This window comes from Anolis sagrei, chromosome 3, assembly GCF_037176765.1.
Source record: "Anolis sagrei isolate rAnoSag1 chromosome 3, rAnoSag1.mat, whole genome shotgun sequence".
In the NCBI taxonomy this organism is placed as follows: domain Eukaryota; kingdom Metazoa; phylum Chordata; class Lepidosauria; order Squamata; family Dactyloidae; genus Anolis; species Anolis sagrei.
In genome coordinates, this window is record NC_090023.1 from 270,032,668 (window position 1) to 270,051,958 (window position 19,291).

A 19,291-nucleotide genomic window follows, 5' to 3' on the forward strand; every position below is an offset into this window, starting at 1 on the left:
GGGCGCTGCTGCTGTGTTTGGTGGTCCCTATGGAGACTTGTCCACAGCTGCATGGTGCACGGTAGACTCCTGCAGAAGTGAGAGGATCCCTCTTGTCCTTTGCTGACCATAGCATTGGTTGGATTTTCTTGGTGGGTCGGTAGGTGGTTTGTAGGTTGTGTTTCCTCATCCGCTTCCCTGTGCAATCAGCGGTTCCCTTGATGTATGGCAATAACACTTTTTATTTATTTATTTATTATTTAGCAATTTTGTATCCCAGTCTTCTCCCCTCTATCGGGGGACTCGGGCCGGTTTCCAACAATAAAATCTCAAAACAATCATTAAAAACATCATATAACATATTCAATTAAAATGTCATAACAGCAAAATGCAATCACATAATAACAATGGTCAGTCGTCATAGTGAATTCGTTGTCCATCGTTCATCGTCATCTATCCGATCACAGAAATATTGATTCACTTGTCGAAAGCCAAACCCCATAGCCAGGTTTTCACCCGTTTTCTGAACGACAGAATGGAGGGGGCAGTTCTGATCTCCAGTGGGAGAGAGTTCCAGAGTCGAGGGGCCACCACCGAGAAGGCCCTGTCCCTCGTCCCCACCAGACGCGCCTGAGAGGCCGGTGGGACCGAGAGCAGGGCCCCTCCAGACGATCTTAACAACCTAGGTGGTTCATAGGGGAGAATACGTTCAAACAGGTAAACTGGGCCGGAGTCGTTTAGGGCTTTATAGGTTAACACCAGCACTTTGAATTGTGCTTGGAAGCTAATTGGCAGCCAGTGGAGCTGGCGCAACAGAGGAGTAGTATCCTCTCTGTACCCTGCTCGTGTTAGCATTCTGGCTGCCGAGCGTTGGACTAGTTGGAGCTTCCAGGCAGTCTTCAGAGGCAACCCTACGTAGAGAGCGTTGCAGTAATCTAAACGGGATGTAACCAAAGCGTGGACCACCGTGGCCAAGTCAGACTTCAGACTTTTTCTCTGGGTGGATCTTTGTCTTGAACCTCGTGGCTTCTTCTTGGCCTTGCAGCTCTTCTGATGTCTGAGGTGGAGTCTCCATTGGCCTGGAGAGCCCAGTTTAGATGGTTCACTTCGTCTTGGAGGAGGTGGCGTTCGCGGATTCTTTTTGCACGGTCTGCCAAGGCTTTAATTGTACTTCTTTTTTGACTTGGGTGATGGTTGGAGTTTCTATGTAGGTAACTATCCGTGTGTGTGGGTTTTCTGTAAACTGTGTGGCCCAATTGTTGATCTGGTTTGCGGATGACATCTAGAAAAGGCATTTTTCCTTCATTTTCCTCTTCCATGGTGAATTGGATGTTTGGATGGATGCTGTTCAGGTGGTCCAGGAACCTTTTTAGTTTTTCTCCATGGCTCCAAATGGTGAAGGTGTCATCCATATATCTGAACCATAGAGTGGACTTTTTTGTTGCTGTTTCCAGGGCTTGTTTTTCAAAGTGTTCCATGTAGAAAGTTGCTCTGATGGGGCTGAGAGGGCTCCCTATAGCTACTCCATCTTTCTGTTCATATGATTAATTTGTCAGAGTGCGACAGAAGCTTTGAAGCTTAGAAGAAGGGACACTTTGAGACTTCAGTAAAAGCAAACGTATAGCTTTACTGAGTAGAGCAAATATACAGCACACACTCGCATTGACACCCAACCAAGAAGACAGAAACAAGACAAAAAACACACCAAAGTAAGAAGGATGAACGAAACCTTATCTCTGGATCCTCCCTACGTGTTCCAGGCACACTCAGGGTCACAACTTCACAGTTCATTAGAGGCTTGACTAATTAACCCTTTCAGTGTCAATACACTCTCTGCTAATGCAATCAGGTTACATTCACAGGCATTGCACAAAATTGCATTTAAACATTCACATTACGCTAATCTTACATTTATAGAATCATAGAATCAAAGAGTTGGAAGAGGCCTCATGGGCCATCCAGTCCAACCCCATTCTGCCAAGAAGCAGGAATATTGCATTCAAATCACCCCTGACAGATGGCCATCCAGCCTCTGTTTAAAAGCTTCCAAAGAAGGAACAATGGCTTCAAACTACAAGAGAGGAGATTCCATCTGAACATTAGGAAGAACTTCCTGACTGTAAGAGCCGTTCAGCAGTGGAACTCTCTGCCCCGGAGTGTGGTGGAGGCTCCTTCTTTGGAAGCTTTTAAGCAGAGGCTGGATGGCCATCTGTCAGGGGTGATTTGAATGCAATATTCCTGCTTCTTGGCAGAATGGGGTTGGACTGGATGGCCCATGAGGCCTCTTCCAACTCTTTGGTTCTATGATTCTAAGGAGCCTCCACCACACTCCGGGGAAGAGAGTTCCACTGCTGAACGGCTCTCACAGTCAGGAAGGTCTTCCTCATGTTCAGATGGAATTAACATCATTGTCCCACTGAAAGCAGCTAGTGGTGAGGCAATGGTGAAACAGAGCTGTGATGTCTTCTGGGAACTTCTAACTCTGTCCTTCTTTCTTTCTGCAGAGCGGCCCCTCTGGTCCCAGCCCTGCCTCAAACCCTCCTTTGTTGAGACCAGAAGATGAGCTCGAACACCTGACCCAGAAGATGTTATTCGACATGGAGAACCCGCCTTCTGAGGAATACTTTGGTAAGCACTGGCTTTTGGGGGATTTCTATAGCAAAACATTCTGCGGATACCTGGTACACCATGCCATGCATTTTTACAGTTGCCTATCTATGAAATAAGCCACATTCTGCATCCCTTGCCTGCATCACATACACATTTCCATAAGACTATCCGTGCATACCACCAAATTGGGTATTTATTTATCATAGCAGGAGCAAACCAAACAGTTATATTGAATTTTTAACAAACAAACAAACAAACAAACAAAACACAGAGTTTGCAAGCTTGGTAGTTGATTAAATGTCCTTTGACCAGTATCTGGCCACTTGGAATGCCTCTGGTGTTGCCGCAAGGAAGTCCTCCATTGTGCATGTGGCAGGGCTCAGGGTGCATTGCAGCAGGTGGTCAGTGGTTTGCTCTTCTCCGCACTCGCATGCCGAGGATTCCACTTTGTGGCCCAATTTCTTAAGGTTGGCTCTGCATCTGGTGGTGCCAGAGCGCAGTCTGTTCAGTGCCTTCCAAGTCGCCCAGTCTTCTGTGTGCCCAGGGGGGAGTCTCTCATTTGATATCAGCCATTGGTTGAGGTTCTGGGTTTGAGCCTGCCACTTTGGGACTCTCACTTGCTGAGGTGTTCCAGCGAGTGTCTCTGTAGATCTTAGAAAGCTATTTCTTGATTGACATGCTGACTGATACTCAAACAGGGGATGAGCTGGAGATGTCTCTGCCTTGGTCCTTTCACTATTGGCTGCTACTTCCTGGCAGATGTCAGGTGGTGCAATACCGGCTAAACAGTGTAATTTCTCCGGTGGTGTATGGCGCAGACACCTCGTGATAATGCAGCATGTCTCAATAAGAGCCACATCCACTGTTTTTGTGTGGTGAGATGTGTTCCACACTGGGTATGCAGACTCAGCAGCAGAGTAGCATAGCACAAGGGCAGATGTCTTCACTGTGTCTGGTTGTGATCCCCAGGTTGTGCCAGTCAGCTTTCGTATGATATTGTTTCTAGCACCCACTTTTTGCTTGATATTCAGGCCATGCTTCTTGTAGGTCAGAGCACGGTCCAGGGTGACTCCTCCCAGGTATTTGGGTGCGCTGCAATGTTCCAGTGGGCTTCCTTCCCAGGTAATCCTCAGAGCTCGGAATGCTTGTCTGTTCTTAAGATGAAAGACACATGTCTGTGTTTTAGATGGGTTGGGGATCAGCGACACATGGAGTGCTGCGGGCCAAAGCCGATGGGATGCCCGAGCTCTGAACTCAGCCTCCGAGGGCCAGAAGGAGGGAGAACATGAGCCAGTATTTGCAGACAGCATGCAAGCACATAGGGTGCTGCAACAGTGTGTGTGTGGGGTGGGGGGGGGGGGTGGGAACAGCATTATAAGAAACTGAAAATGGTGTCCTCGGAAGATGGAAAGCACATGTCTGTGTTTTAGATGGATTAGGGATGAGCTAGTTTTCCCTGTAATAGGCATTAAGAGCACCTAGAGCAGTGGTCCTCAACCTTCCTAATGCCGTGACCCCTTAATCCAGTCCCTCATGTTGTGATGACCCCCAACCATAATATTGTTTTTATTGCTATTTCAAAACAGTCATTTTACTACTGTTATAAATCATAATGTAAATATCTGACATGCATTCACTGGACCAAACTGGGCACAAATACCCAATACACCCAAATGTGAATGCTAGTGGGGTTGGGGGAGGATTGATTTTGTAATTTGAGAGTTGTAGTTGCTGGGATTTATAGTTCACTTATAATCAAAGAGCATTCTGAACTCCACCAGCGATGGATTTGAACCAAACTTGGCTCCCATGACCAATGGAAAACACTGGAAGGGTTTGATGGGCATTGACCTTTAGTTTGGGAGTTGTAGTTCACCTATATCCAGAGAGCACTGTGGACTCATGCAATGGTGGATCTGGACCAACCTTGGCACAAATACTCAATATACCCAAATGTCAACACTGGTGGAGTCTGGGGAAAATAGATCTTGACATTTGGGAGTTGTAGTTGCTGGGATTTATAGTTCATTACAATCAAAGAACATTCTGAACTCCAGCAATGATAGAATTGGCTCAAACTTCACACATGGAATCCCCATGACCATCAGAAAATACTGTGTTTTCTTATGGACTTTGGCGACCCCTCTGACACCCCCCTCAGGGGTCCCGACCCCCAGGTTGAGAAACACTGACCTAGAGCTTCGGAGAGCTTCTGTCCAACCATCTCAAAGCTCCCTGCTTGAGCGGTAATTGCACGATCATCAGCATAGATGAACCTCTCTGTCCCTTCTGGCAGTGGCTGGTCATTTGTGTAGATGTTGAACATGGATGGAGCAAGCACACTCCCCTGAGGCAGGCCGTTCTTCTGTTTCCGCCATCTGCTTCTCTGGTCCTGGAACTCAACAAAAAAGCTCCTGTTTTGTAGCAGGTTTCCTATGAGGCGGGTGAGGTGGTAGTCCTTTGTGATATTATATATATGATATATGATTAGGGATCAGCTAGTTTTCCCTGTAATAGGCAGTAAGAGCACCTAGAGCTTCAGAGAGCTTCTGTTCAACCATCTCAAAGCTCCCTGCTTGAGTGGTGATGGCACGATCATCAGCATAGATGAAATTTGGGTTGGGGATCAGCTGGTTTTCCCTGTAATAGGCAGTAAGAGCACCTAGAGCTTTGGAGAGCTTCTGTTCTACCATCTCAAAGCTCCCTGCTTGAGCGGTAATGGCATGATCATCAGCATAGATGAAACTCTCTGTCCCTTCTGGCAGTAGCTGGTCATTTGTGTAAATGTTGAACATGGATGGAGCAAGCACGCTCCCTGGAGGCAGGCCGTTCTTCTATTTTCGCCATCTGCTTCTCTGGCCCTGGAACTCAACAAAAAAGCTCCTGTTTTGTAGCAGGTTTCCTATGAGGCGGGTGAGGTGGTCGTCCTTTGTGATATTATATATATGATATATATGATTAGGGATCAGCTGGTTTTCCCTGTAAGAGGCAGTAAGAGCACCTAGAGCTTCGGAGAACTTCTGTTCTACCATCTCAAAGCTTCCTGCTTGAGCGGTGATGGCACGATCATCAGCATAGATGAAGCTCTCTGTCCCTTCTGGCAGTGGCTGGTCATTTGTGTAAATGTTGAACATGGATGGAGCAAGCACGCTCCCCTGAGGCAGGCCGTTCTTCTGTTTCCGCCATCTGCTTCTCTGGCCCTGGAACTCAACAAAAAAGCTCCTGTTTTATAGCAGGTTTCCTATGAGGTGGGTAGCCTGGTGTTTGGCCAGAAATCAGTGTTTATTTTGATATGGAAAAAGGAGAAGCAAAGCAAAGGGTCCAAGTCTGCATTTGCATTTGGCAGAAAAAATGAAATGCAAAGATACAGAATGGGGGACAATGCCTGGCTCGAGAGCAGTACGTGTGAAAATGATCTTGGAGTCCTCGTGGACAACAAGTTAAACATGAGCCAACAATGTGATGTGGCGGCAAAAAAAGCCAATGGGATTTTGGCCTGCATCAATAGGAGCATAGTGTCTAGATCTAGAGAAGTAATGCTACCCCTCTATTCCGCCTTGGTTAGACCACTTTACCTGGAATATTGTGTCCAATTCTGGGCACCACAATTGAAGAGAGATATTGACAAGCTGGAATGTGTCCAGAGGAGAGCGGCTAAAATGATCAAGGGTCTGGAGAACAAGCCCTATGAGGAGCGGCTTAAGGAGCTGGGCGTATTTAGCCTGAAGAAGAGAAGGCTGAGAGGAGATATGATAGCCATGTATAAATATGTGAGAGGAAGCCACAGGGAGGAGGGAGCAAGCTTGTTTTCTGCTTCCTTGGAGACTAGGACGCGGAACAATGGCTTCAAACTACAAGAGAGGAGATTCCATCTGAACATTAGGAAGAACTTCCTGACTGTGAGAGCCGTTCAGCAGTGGAATTCACTGCCCCGGAGTGTGGCGGAGGCTCCTTCTTTGGAAGCTTTTAAACAGAGGCTGGATGGCCATCTGTCAGGGGTGATTTGAATGCAACATTCCTGCTTCTTGGCAGTATGGGGTTGGACTGGATGGCCCAGGAGGTCTCTTCCAACTCTTGGATTCTATGATTCTATGATTCTTGCCGGGCGATTTGATGCGGCTGCCGCAATGGTACCAGGCCAGATAGCCGCCCGCTTAATCATATCATTAGGTCAGATTTAGAAAAGCTGCATCGTGGCTTATTAAAAGTCGGTTGAGAGCAGATAGGTTTTGAACGGAGGGATCTAATTAACCTTGCTGGAGAGCTTCAAGGCATGGCATTAAGTCGCGGAAATAATTTGGTCCAAATAATTACATTTGAAAAGCCAGACTCGCTCCGGAAAGGTCAGGCAATGGGCCTGTTAGCAACCTTTACTCAGATGGCAGGAAGCCGCGCTGCCCGAGTCGGGGGGTTCGCTTCCACTCAATTCAACGGCGGGATCGTTTTGTCTTATTATTAATTGCTTTGATGGACGACTCTTCTGTTTGAAACATCAGAAGAAGCTCGTCAGTAGTGAATCATAGAATCAAAGAGTTGGAAGAGACCTCCTGGGCCATCCAGTCCAACCCCATTCTGCCAAGAAGCAGGAATATTGCATTCAAATCACCCCTGACAGATGCCCATCCAGCCTCTGCTTAAAAGCTTCCAAAGAAGGAGCCCCCACCACACTCCGGGGCAGAGAGTTCCACTGCTGAACGGCTCTCACAGTCAGAAAAGCTGCATTTAATGCTACAAGACACAGAATCACAGGGTTGGATGAGATCACAAAATTACGTCTGATACAAACTTCCAATGCGTGAAAGTCCACAGTTGAAGCACCCCTGAAAGATGTCCATCCAGCCTCTGTTTCAAGACCTACATAGGATTTATTTATCTATATAAATAAAAATGCAATGTTCGTTTGTGGGATTAACAGAACACAAAAACCAACTGGAGAATTGACACCAAATTTGGACACCTAACAACGCAAATCAAAAAATTGATTTTGTCATTTGGGAGTTGTAGTTGCTGGGATTTATAGTTCACCTACAATCACAGAGCATTCCGAACCCCACCAACGATGGAATTGAACCAAACTTGGCACACAGTTCTCCCATGACTAACAGAAAAATACTGGAAGGGTTTGGTGAGCAGTGTCCTTTGGTTTTGGAGTTGTAGTTCACCTACATCCAAAGATCACTGTGGACTCAAACAGTGATGGATCTGGACCAAACTCTACACGAAGACTCAACATGCCCAAATGTGAACACTGGTGGAGTTTGGGGGGAAATAGAATCTTTACATTTGGGAGTTGTAGTTGCTGGGATTTATAGTTCACCTACAATCAAAGAGCATTCTGAACCCCACCAATGATAGAATTGAACCAAACTTGGCACACAGTTCTCCCATGACCAACTGAAAAATACTGGAAGGGTTTGGTGGGCAGTGTCCTTTGGTTTTGGAGTTGTAGTTCACCTACATCCAGAGATCACTCTGGACTCAAACAATGATGGATCTGGACCAAACTCAACACAAATACTCAATATGCCCAAATTTGAACACTGGTGGAGTTTGGGGAAAATAGAATCTTGACATTTGGTAGTTGTAGTTGCTGGGATTTATAGTTCACCTACAATCAAAGAGCATTCTGAACCCCACCAATGATGGAATTGAACCAAACTTGGCACACAGTTCTCCCATGACCAACAGAAAATACTGGAAGGGTTTGGTGGGCAGTGTCCTTTGGTTTTGGAGATGTAGTTCACCTACATCCACAGATATATAAACCCAATTTTCCTAGTTCCAACAGGCCTCACTATCTCTGAGGATGCTTGCCATAGATGCAGGCAAAACGTCAGGAGAAATGCCTCTAGAACATGGCCCTATAGCCCGAAAAAAACTACAACAACAGTGATTCCGGCCATAAAAGCCTTCAACAATACATTAATTACTATAGTTTTAATAGATTTTATATGGATTTTTATTATGTGATATTAAATGTTTTTAATTGCTATGTATGTACGTTTATGGCATCTAACTGTTCCCAATCTGTACGTCACCCTGAGTCGCCTTTGAGATGAAAAGAGCAGGATAAAAATGTTGTAAATAAATAAATAAAAATAAATGAACTTTTCCATAACTTCAGTTTAGTAAAGGTAAATGTTTTCCTCTGACATTAAGTCATAGAATCATAGAATCTGGGCCATCCAGTCCAACCTCCTGCCAAGAAGCAGGAAAATTGCATTCAAAGCACCCCTGACAGATGACCATCCAGCCTCGGTTTAAAAGCTTCCAAAGAAGGAGCCTCCACCACACTCCGGGGCAGAGAGTTCCACCGCTGAACGGCTCTCACAGTCAGGAAGTTCTTCCTCATGTTCAGGTGGAATCTCCTCTCTTGTAGCTTGAAGCCATTGCTCCATTACATCCTAGTCTCCAGGGAAGCAGAAAACAAGCTTGCTCCCTCCTCCCTGTGGCTTCCCCTCACATATTTATACATGGCTATCATGTCTCCTCTCAGCCTTCTCTTCTTCAGGCTAAACATGCCCAGCTCCTTAAGCCGCTCCTCATAGGGCTTGTTCTCCAGACCCTTGATCATTTTAGTCGCCCTCCTCTGGACACATTCCAGCTTGTCAATATCTCTCTTGAATTGTGGTGCCCAGAACTGGACACAATATTCCAGATTGGTGCTCATCTCCATTTCTTAACCTAAGAGCCGGCGTTGTCCATAGGCACCTTCAAGGTCATGTGACCAGCATGACTGCATGGAGTGCTGTTACCTTCCCGCCAGAGTGGTACTTATTGATCAACTCACATTTGCATGCTTTCGAACTCCTAGGTTGGCAGAAGCTGGGCCTAACAGCGGGAGTTCACCCTGCTCCCCGGATTTGAACCTGTGACCTTTCGGTCAACAAGTTCAGCAGCTCAGCAGTTTAACCCACTGTGTGACCAAGGGCTCCATCTTCAGTTTACTCCAATACAATTATAATGCTCTCCCCCTCCCCATTGTTGCAGCACCCCATGTGCTTGCATGCTTTCTGCAAATACTGGCGTATGTTTTCCCTCCTTCCGGCCCTCGGAGGCTGAGTTCAGATCCCGGGCATCCCATCGGCCTTGGCCCGCAGCACTCCATGTGTCGCCACAGGTTTGCTTGACGAAAATTAGCAGCGATGTTTTCGGACTCAGGAGGATAGACTCGGAGCCAAGAAAGCTTCGAAAGGGAAACTGTAGAAACCTGCCGAGTTGTGTTTTGTTTAGGAAGCGGAGATGGAGAGCGGCTGGCAATGCACCGTGTTGACTCAAGCGAAGTTGTCGTCTTCCTACTGGTTATCATAAGGCCGATCCTTGCATAGGGAAATCGGTCAGAACATATGCTGATCAGGAGTGGTCAGCGAGGTCAGGAAATAGTGGCTACTCAGGTTTCTGCAGAAGTCGGGTCACATCCCTTTGGGACATTTTGCCCGGAGCATATCTTGACTCAACATCTTTTCATGCGTCGCCACTTCCAGTTGGTAGAGCTGGAAAGAAAATGTGTAGATTTGTCTCATTTTGACAAAAAAAAAATCACATTTCAATGCCTCCCATTTTTTTATTTATCTTATCAGGAGCAAACCAATGTATTTGAGAAAACACAAAGTTTGCAAACTTGGCATTCTATTAAATGTCCTTTGACCAGTATCTGGCCACTTGGAGTGCCTCTGGTGTTGCCGCAAGAAGGTCCTCCATTGTACATGTGGCAGGGCTCAGGGTGCATTGCAGCAGGTGGTCAGTGGTTTGCTCTTCTCCGCAATTGCATGTTGTGGACTCCACTTTCTTGAGGATGGCTCTGCATCTCGTGGTGCCAGAGCGCAGTCTGTTCAGCACCTTCCAAGTCGCCCAGTCTTTTGTGTGCCCAGGGGGGAGTCTCTCATTTGGTATCAGCCATGGATTGAGGTGCTAGGTTTTAGCCTGCCACTTTTGGATTCTTGCTTGCTGAGGTGATCCTGCAAGTATCTCTAAATCTTAGAAAACTATTTCTTGATTTAAGGCGTTGGTGTGCTGGCTGATATCCCAACAGGGGATGAGCCGGAGATGTCTCTGCCTTGGTCCTTTCGCTATTGTCTGCTACTTCACGGCAGATATCAGGTGGTGCAATACCGGCTAAACAGTGTAATTTCTCCAGTGGTGTAGGGCACAGACAGCCTGTGATAATGTGGCATGTCTCATTAAGAGCCACATCCACTGTTTTAGCATGGTGAGATGTGTTCCGCACATGTACTCACCAGCGGAGTACCAAAGCGCAAGGACAGATGTCTTCACCCGCCCGTACCTTGGGAAGTCGGATCTGGCCATGGTGGTCCACGCTCTTGTTACATCCCGATTAGATTACTGCAACGCACTCTACGTGGGGTTGCCTTTGAAGACTGTTCGGAAACTCCAACTAGTCCAGCGGGAGGCAGCCAGAGTACTTACAGGAGCGTCATACAGGGAGCATACCACCCCCCTGTTGTGTCAGCTCCACTGGCTGCCGATCCAGTTCCAAGCACAATTCAAAGTGCTGGTCTTGACCTACAAAACCCTATACGGTTCCGGCCCAGCGTATCTGCCTGAACGGATCTCCCTCTACGTCCCACCTCGGAGTTTAAGATCTTCTGGGGAGGCCCTGCTCTCGACCCCGCCTCTATCACAAGTGAGATTGGCGGGGATGAGGAGCAGGGCCTTCTCAGTGGTGGCCCCTCATCTGTGGAATTCACTCTCCGAGGAAATTAGATCAGCGACATCCCTCCTTTCCTTTAGGAAAAAAATTGAAAACATGAATTTTGGATCAGGCATTTGGACATTCTGGCAGATAAAGGAAGGACTTCGACGATGGACAGGAATTGACTAAGTGGAATGGAATTATGGAACTCGGAAAGACGAACGCTGTGCTTGAGATTAGTTTTTATTGATTGTGTTAGATACCAATTGTTTTTAACTGTGATAATTGCTTAACTGCTGTTTTATACGTATGTGTATTCTGTGTAGGCATCGAATTGTACCTCTTTTTTTTTGTAAGCCGCCCTGAGTCCCCCCTCGGCGGTTGAGAAGGGCAGGGTAGAAGTACTCGAAATAAAATAAATAAATAAAAATTCACTGTGTCTGGTTGTGATCCCCAGGTTGTGCCAGTCAGCTTTCGTATGATATGGTTTCTAGCACCCACTTTTTGCTTGATGTTCAGGCAGTGCTTCTTGTAGGTAAGAGCACGGTCCAGAGTGACTCCCAGGTATTTGGGTGCGCTGCAATGCTCCAGTGGGATTCCTTCCAAGGTAATCCTCAGAGCTCGGGATGCTTGTCTGTTCTTGAGATGAAAGGCACATGTCTGTGTTTTAGATGGATTAGGGATTGTGCCCAGTAGCAAACTGGCAGCCAGTGGGGCTGGCGCAACATGATAATTGTATGCTTCCTGTATGCCGCCCCAGTTATTAACCTATCTGCCTCTCTTTGGACTATTTGAAGCTTCCGAGCAGTCTTCAAAGGCAACCCCACATAGAGTGCATTGCAGTAGTCTATCCTGGATGTAACGAGAGCATGGACCACCGTGGCCAAGAACCTGCGTCTTCAAGTGTGTGTGACCCCATCCAGCACAGGTTGTGACTCTATACCCTGTTTACCTTATTTCCTGCCCTTCTCAACCGAGAAGGGGACTCAAGTAGGCTTTACACATAAGTGACTATTCAATGCCTTAAAAACGGCATACAATTAAAATAAACATTTTAAAATGAATGCACATTAAAACAGTTAAAGACATTACATCCACTATTAAAACCACGCTATCCACAATCAGAAAGCGCAAAAGCCGGGTTGCAGCTAAACGTCAAAAAAACCAAGATTATGGCAACAAGAATGATTGACAACTGGAAAATAGAGGGAGAAACCGTGGAGGCCGTGACAGACTTTGTATTTCTAGGTGCAAAGATGAGTGCAGATGCAGACTGTGGCCAGGAAATCAGAAGACGCTTCCTTCTTGGGAGGAGAGCAATGTCCAGTCTTGATAAAATAGTGAAGAGTAGAGACATCAGATTGGCAACAAAGATCCGCCTAGTCAAAGCCATGGTCTTCCCTGTAGTCACCTACGGATGTGAGAGCTGGACCTGAGGGAAGGCTGAGTGAAGGAAGAGAGATGCTTTTGAGCTGTGGTGTTGGAGGAAAGTGCTGAGAGTGCCTTGGACTGCGAGAAGATCCAACCAGTCCATCCTCCAGGAAATAAAGCCCGACTGCTCACTGGAGGGAAAGATACTAGAGACAAAGTTGAAGTCCTTTGGCCACATCATGAGGAGACAGCAAAGCCCAGAGAAGGGAATGATGCTGGGGAAAGTGGAAGGCAAAAGGAAGAGGGGCCGACCAAGGGCAAGATGGATGGATGGCATCCTTGAAGTGACTGGACTGACCTTGAAGGAGCTGGGGGTGGTAACGGCCGACAGGGAGCTCTGGTGTGGGCTGGTCCATGAGGTCACGAAGAGTCGGAGACGACTGAACGAATGAACAACAATCCACAATCATGATCCGGGTCCATTCCAGTCATCATTGCACACATTCCATATCCTTTGCACACATTCCTATTGCACTTCTCCAAAGGCTTGATCCCAAAGCCACATTTTCACTCTCTTTCTGAAGGCCCAACCTGGGGATCACAACCAGACACAGTGAAGACATCGGCCCTTGCGCTATGCTACTCTGCTGCTGAGTATGCATGCCCAGTGTGGAACACATCTCACCACACTAAAACAGTAGATGTGGCTCTTATTGAGACATGCCGCATTATCACAGGGTGTCTGCGCCCCACACCACTGAAGAAATTACACTGCTTAGCCGATATTGCACCACCTGACATCCGCCGGGAAGGAGCAGCCAATAGTGAAAGGACCAAGGCAGAGACATCTCCAGCTCATCCTCTGTTTGGGTATCAGCCAGCACGTCAACAACTTAAATCAAGACATAGTTTTCTTAGATCTACAGAGACACTCGCTGGAACACCCCAGCAAGCGAGAGTCCAAAAGTGACAGGCCCAAACCCAGCACCTCAATCCATGGGTGATACCAGATGAGAGACTCCCCCCTGGGCACACAGAAGACTGGGCGACTTGGAAGGCGCTGAACAGACTGCTCTCTGGCACCACGAGATGCAGAGCCAATCTTAAGAAATGGGGCTACAGGGTGGAATCCTCGACATGCGAGTGCGGAGAGGAGCAAGCCTGACCACCTGCTGCAATGCACCCTGAGCCCTGCCACATGCACAATGGAGGACCTTCTTGCGGCAACCCCAGAGGCACTCCAAGTGGCCAGATACTGGTCAAAGGACATTTAACCAAATACCAAATTTGCAAAATCTGTGTGTTTTCTTTTCCTTTTTCTTTTTAATCTGTGTGCTTGTTTTGCTCTGCTAGAATTGTAATACAACGGTTGCTGATGACACGATAAATAAATAAAATAAATCTGAAGGCCAGGAAAATGGGGAGGGACTTCCACAGCTGAGGGGCCACCACTGAAAAGGCCCTGTCTCTTGTTTCCACCAGTCACACCTTCCTACAGTGTTCCGCATCACACTGTTGGCTCATGTTTATCTTGTGGTCTGCAAAAACTCCTCCTTCCCACCCACAGGTACTGTTTCCAGATCATTGCATAAGTGTAGGAGGCCATAAATGGGGAGGTGGGAAGGGTTGCAAAACAGAGCACAAAGACAATCAAATCGCTCCCCAATACTGCACCCCAAAAGGGACAGTCTCTGCGAAAGTGGCACTCACATATCTCGTGCTGTGATTATGGCACCAGCCTGTGATTTCTATTTGCTGTCACACCTGGGAATCCGAATAATGCGCCGTTGTTATGAAAACTGATAATCCAGCCTGGCAATTTGCAGTTTTTGAGGCTGGCAACGAGCTGTTGCTATGGGCTAGTGTAGAGAATTTCTTTCTGTCGGGCCTTTGTTGCTCCTGGAGCTCAATGTCTCTTCCCAGTTTGTTTATTTACTTATTTACAGTATTTACATTCCGCCCTTCTCACCCCACAGGAGACTTAGAATCATAGAATCAAAGAGTTGTAAGAGACCTCCTGGGCCATCCAGTCCAACCCCATTCTGCCAAGAAGCAGGTATATTGCATTCAAATCACCCCTGACAGATGGCCATCCAGCCTCTGTTTAAAAGCTTCCAAAGAAGGAGCCTCCACCACACTCCGGGGCAGAGAGTTCCACTGCTGAACGGCTCTCACAGTCAGGAAGTTCTTCCTCATGTTCAGATGGAATCTCCTCTCTTGTAGTTTGAAGCCATTGTTCCATTGCGTCCTAGTCTCCAAGGAAGCAGAAAACAAGCTTGCTCCCTCCTCCCTGTGGCTTCCTCTCACATATTTATACATGGCTATCATATCTCCTCTCAGCCTTCTCTTCTTCAGGCTAAACATGCCCAACTCCTTAAGCCGCTCCTCATAGGACTTGTTCTCCAGAACCTTGATCATTTTAGTTGCCTTCCTCTGGACACATTCCAGCTTGTCAATATCTCTGTTGAATTGTGGTGCCCAGAATTGGACACAATATTCCAGGTGTGGTCTAACCAAAGCGGAATAGAGCATGGGGGGCATGACTTCCCTAGATCTAGACACTATGCTCCTTTTGATGCAGGACAAAATCCCACTGGCTTTTTTTGCCGCCACATCACATTGTTGGCTCATGTTTAACTTGTTGTCCACGAGGACTCCAAGATCTTTTTCACACGTACCGCTCTCGAGCCAGGCATTGTCCCCCATTTTGTATCTTTGCATTTCGTTTTTCCTGCCAAAGTGGAGTATCTTGCATTTGTCACTGTTGAACTTCATTGTGTTAGTTTTGGCCATTCATCTCTCTAATCTGTCAAGATCGTTTTGAATCCTGCTCCTGTCCTCTGGAGTATTGGCTATCCCTCCCAATTTGGTGTCATCTGCAAACTTGAGGATCATGCCTTCTAGCCCTTGTAATCCGACTTAGGGCGGATTACAATGCACATATACATGGCAAACATTCAGTGCCATAGACACACAACATATATAGACAAACACAGAGGCAATTTAACATTCCATCTTCATGAGGGTATGCTCGAATTCTGGCCACCGGGAGAGCTATTGTGACACCGAGTCCTTTGATGGAGTACTTCCTGATTCTTTCGCACACTGCTGGAGATTTTTATGGCATTGTGAATTAGTTACATTAGCCTCCCTGCACAGGAAGTACCTACATTTCCTACTTGACAGATGCAACTGTCTTTCAGGTTGCAAAGGTCAACAGCAAGCTAGACAAATGGTCAGGAGCTTACTCTGACCCAGTTCCAACAGACCTCACTACCTTTGAGGATGCTTGCCATAGATGCAGGCGAAACGTCAGGAGAAATGCCTCTAGAACATGGCCATATAGCCTGAAAAAACCTACAACCCAGTGATTCCGGCCATGAAAGCCTTCGACATTACATGCACAAGTTGTTCTAGAAGCATTCTCTCCTAATATTTTGCCTGCATCTATGGCAGGCATCCTCAGAGGTTGTGAGGTCTGTTGGAAACCAGGAAAATTGGCCACCCCTGTCATCAGATATACTGCTGGAATTGTGAACTGGACACAAGCAGAGTTGCATGACCCAAACAGAAAAAAAGAAAACTGATGACAATCCACTATTCATGACACCCGCGTAGTGATTTCGACAGACTTCACCTGCCCAGAAAATCAGGAAAATCAACCTCTTCTTCTGGGCACCTTCCAGCTTAGAGTCAATCTCTCTTTTGAACTGTGGGGCCCAGAATTGGACACAGGACCTCATCACATGAGAGAATTAATCCACTTTAAATCTGGTTTCTGCCTCCACAGAATTCTGGGGTTTGTAGTTTAGTAAGGCTGTTAAAAGCTCTTCCCTAAACTACAAACCCCAGAATTCTTCAGGAGGCAGAAACCGGATTTCAGGTGGATTCATTCTCTCATGTGATGAGGTCCTGCATCCAGTTCTGGGCCCCACAGTTCAAAAGAGAGATTGACTCTAAGCTGGAAGGTGCCCAGAGGAAGAGGGCAATTGAAGAGATCAAAGGTGTGGAGACCATGAATAATCCCTCTGAGGAGCGTCCTAAAGAGCAATAAAACCAATAGAATCAATACAAACCAGTTTCTCCTCATTGATGGTCAACGTTCGCTAGCTCATAGTTCAGTTTCCAATTCCACAGTTGTCAGTCCTGTTAGTCCCATTCGTCTGGTTACCCTTATCTAGGAGTTAGATTGTCCAAAGGCCTGGTCCCACAACCATGTCTTTACTTTCCTCTTGAAGGAGAGGAGGGATGTTGATGCCCTGATTTCCCCCGGGAGTGAGTTCCACAGGTGAGGGGCCACCACTGAGAAGGCCCTGCTCCTCGTCCCCACCAGCCTCACTTGTGATAGCGGTGGAGTCGAGAGCAGGGCCCCCTCAGATGATCCCAAATTCCGAGGTGGGATGTAGAGGGAGATACGTTCAGACAGATACACTGGACCGGAACCGTACAGGGTTTTATAGGTCAAGACCAACACCTTGAATTGTGCTCGGAACTGAACCGGCAGCCAGTGGAGCTGACACAGCAGGGGGGTGGTGTGCTCCCTGTATGTCGCTCCCGTGAGCAGCCTGGCTGCCGCTCGCTGGACCAGTTGAAGTTTCTGAACAGTCTTCAAGGGCAACCCCATGTAGAGTGCATTGGAGTAGTCTATTCGGGATGTAACAAGAGCATGGACCACTGTGGCCAGATCAGACTTCCCAAGGTACAGACACAACTGGTGCACAAGTTTTAGTTGTGCAAAAGCTCTCCCGGCCACCACTGAAACCTGGGGTTCCAGGCTCAGCGATGAGTCCAAGATCACTCCCAAGCTGCGAACCTGAGTCAGTTGATAGAGAAATGAGAGCCATGCATAAAGGATGTTATAAGGAAGACGGAGCAGGCTTCCTTTCTGCTGCCCTGGAGACAAAGACTGAATGGAGTCATGGATTCAAGTTACAGGAAAGGAAATTCCACCTGAACATTCAGAAGAATAGTGTGAGGTTGTATACCTGCTTTGGTTAGACCACCTCTGGAATATTGTGTCCAATTCTGGGCACCACAATTCAAGAGAGAGATTGACAAGCTGGAATGTGTCCAGAGGAGGGCGACTAAAATGATCAAGGGTCTGGAGAACAAGCCCTATGAGGAGCGGCTTAGGGAACTGGGCATGTTTAGCCTGAAGAAGAGAAGGCTGAGAGGGGATATGATAGCCATGTATTAATATGTGAGAGGAAGCCACAGGGAGGAGGAGGGAGCAAGCTTGTTTTCTGCTTCCCTGGAGACTAGGACACAATGGAACAATGGCTTCAAACTACAAGAGAGGAGATTCCATCTGAACATGAGGAAGAACTTCCTGACTGTGAGAGCCATTCAGCAGTGGAACTCTCTGCCCCGGAGTGTGGTGGAGGCTCCTTCTTTGGAAACTTTTAAACAGAGGCTGGATGACCATCTGTCAGGGGGGCTTTGAATGCAATATTCCTGCTTCTTGGCAGAATGGGGTTGGACTGGATGGCCCAGGAGGTCCCTTCCAACTCTTTGATTCTATGATTCTAAGAACTTCCTGACCGTAGGAAGAACTGTTCAAAAGTGGAACTCAGAGTCCAGTGGAAGCTCCTTCCTTGGAGACTTTTAAACAGTGGCTGGATGGCCATCTGTCAGGGGTGATTTGAATGCAATATTCCTGCTTCTTGGCAGAATGGGGTTGGACTGGATGGCCCAGGAGGTCTCTTCCAACTCTTTGATTCCATGATTCTAAGAACTTCCTGACCGTAGGAAGAACTGTTCAAAAGTGGAACTCAGAGTCCAGTGGAAGCTCCTTCCTTGGACACTTTTAAATAGTGGCTTAATGGCCATTTGTCAGGGGGGCTTTGATTGTGCTTTTCCTGCATACCAGGTGGTTGGACTAGGTGGCCCATGTTTCTGATTCTGAAAACTCTGCGAGTGCAGCATTTTCCCAAATGAAGCAGAGAGTGTTTGAGGACTGGGACATCCGTAGGGATACCAAGGTGCTTGTCTATAAAGCTATTGTCCTCCCAACCCTGCTCTATGCCTGTGAGACGTGGACTGTCTACAGATGTCACATGCAACTCCTGGAATGATTCCATCAGCGCTGCCTCCGGAAAATCCTGCAAATATCTTGGGAAGACCAGACAAACGTCAGCGTGCTGGAAGAAGCAAAGACCACCAGCATTGAAGCGATTGTCCTCTGCCATCAACTCCGCTGGACCGGCCACGTTGTCCGGATGCCTGACCACCGTCTCCCAAAGCAGTTGCTCTACTCCAAACTCAAGAATGGAAAACGGAATGTTGGTGGGCAGGAAAAGAGATTTAAAGATGGGCTCAAAGGCAACCTTAAAAACTCTGGCATAGACACTGAGAACTGGGAAGCCCTGGCCCTTGAGCGCTCCAGCTGGAGGTCAGCTGTGACCAGCAGTGCTGCAGAATTCGAGGAGGCACGAGTGGAGGGTGAAAGAGAGAAACGTGCCAGGAGGAAGGCGCATCAAGCTAACCTTGACCGGGACCACCTTCCACCTGGAAACCAATGCCTTCACTGTGGGAGAAGATGCGGGTCAAGAATAGGGCTCCACAGCCACCTACGAACCCACAAAAATAGTCATCAAGGAAGACCATCTTACTCGTCCAACGAGGGATCACCTAAGTAAGTAAGTAAGTTTCTGATTCTATGAAACTGAAGGTCTTTCG

General features: G+C 47.2%; 1 protein-coding gene across 4 annotated transcripts in view; it reads left to right on the top strand.

The window, feature by feature from the left end:
- The window catches only part of LPP (LIM domain containing preferred translocation partner in lipoma), a 398,174-nt gene that overhangs the window by 311,903 nt on the left and 66,980 nt on the right, over positions 1-19,291 (top strand). For all 4 annotated transcript variants that reach the window (XM_067466127.1, XM_067466130.1, XM_067466126.1 and 1 more), the window contains exon 8: positions 2,484-2,607. In XM_067466127.1, the coding sequence (XP_067322228.1) occupies positions 2,484-2,607 (124 nt within the window). The remainder of the gene's footprint in view (positions 1-2,483; positions 2,608-19,291) is intronic.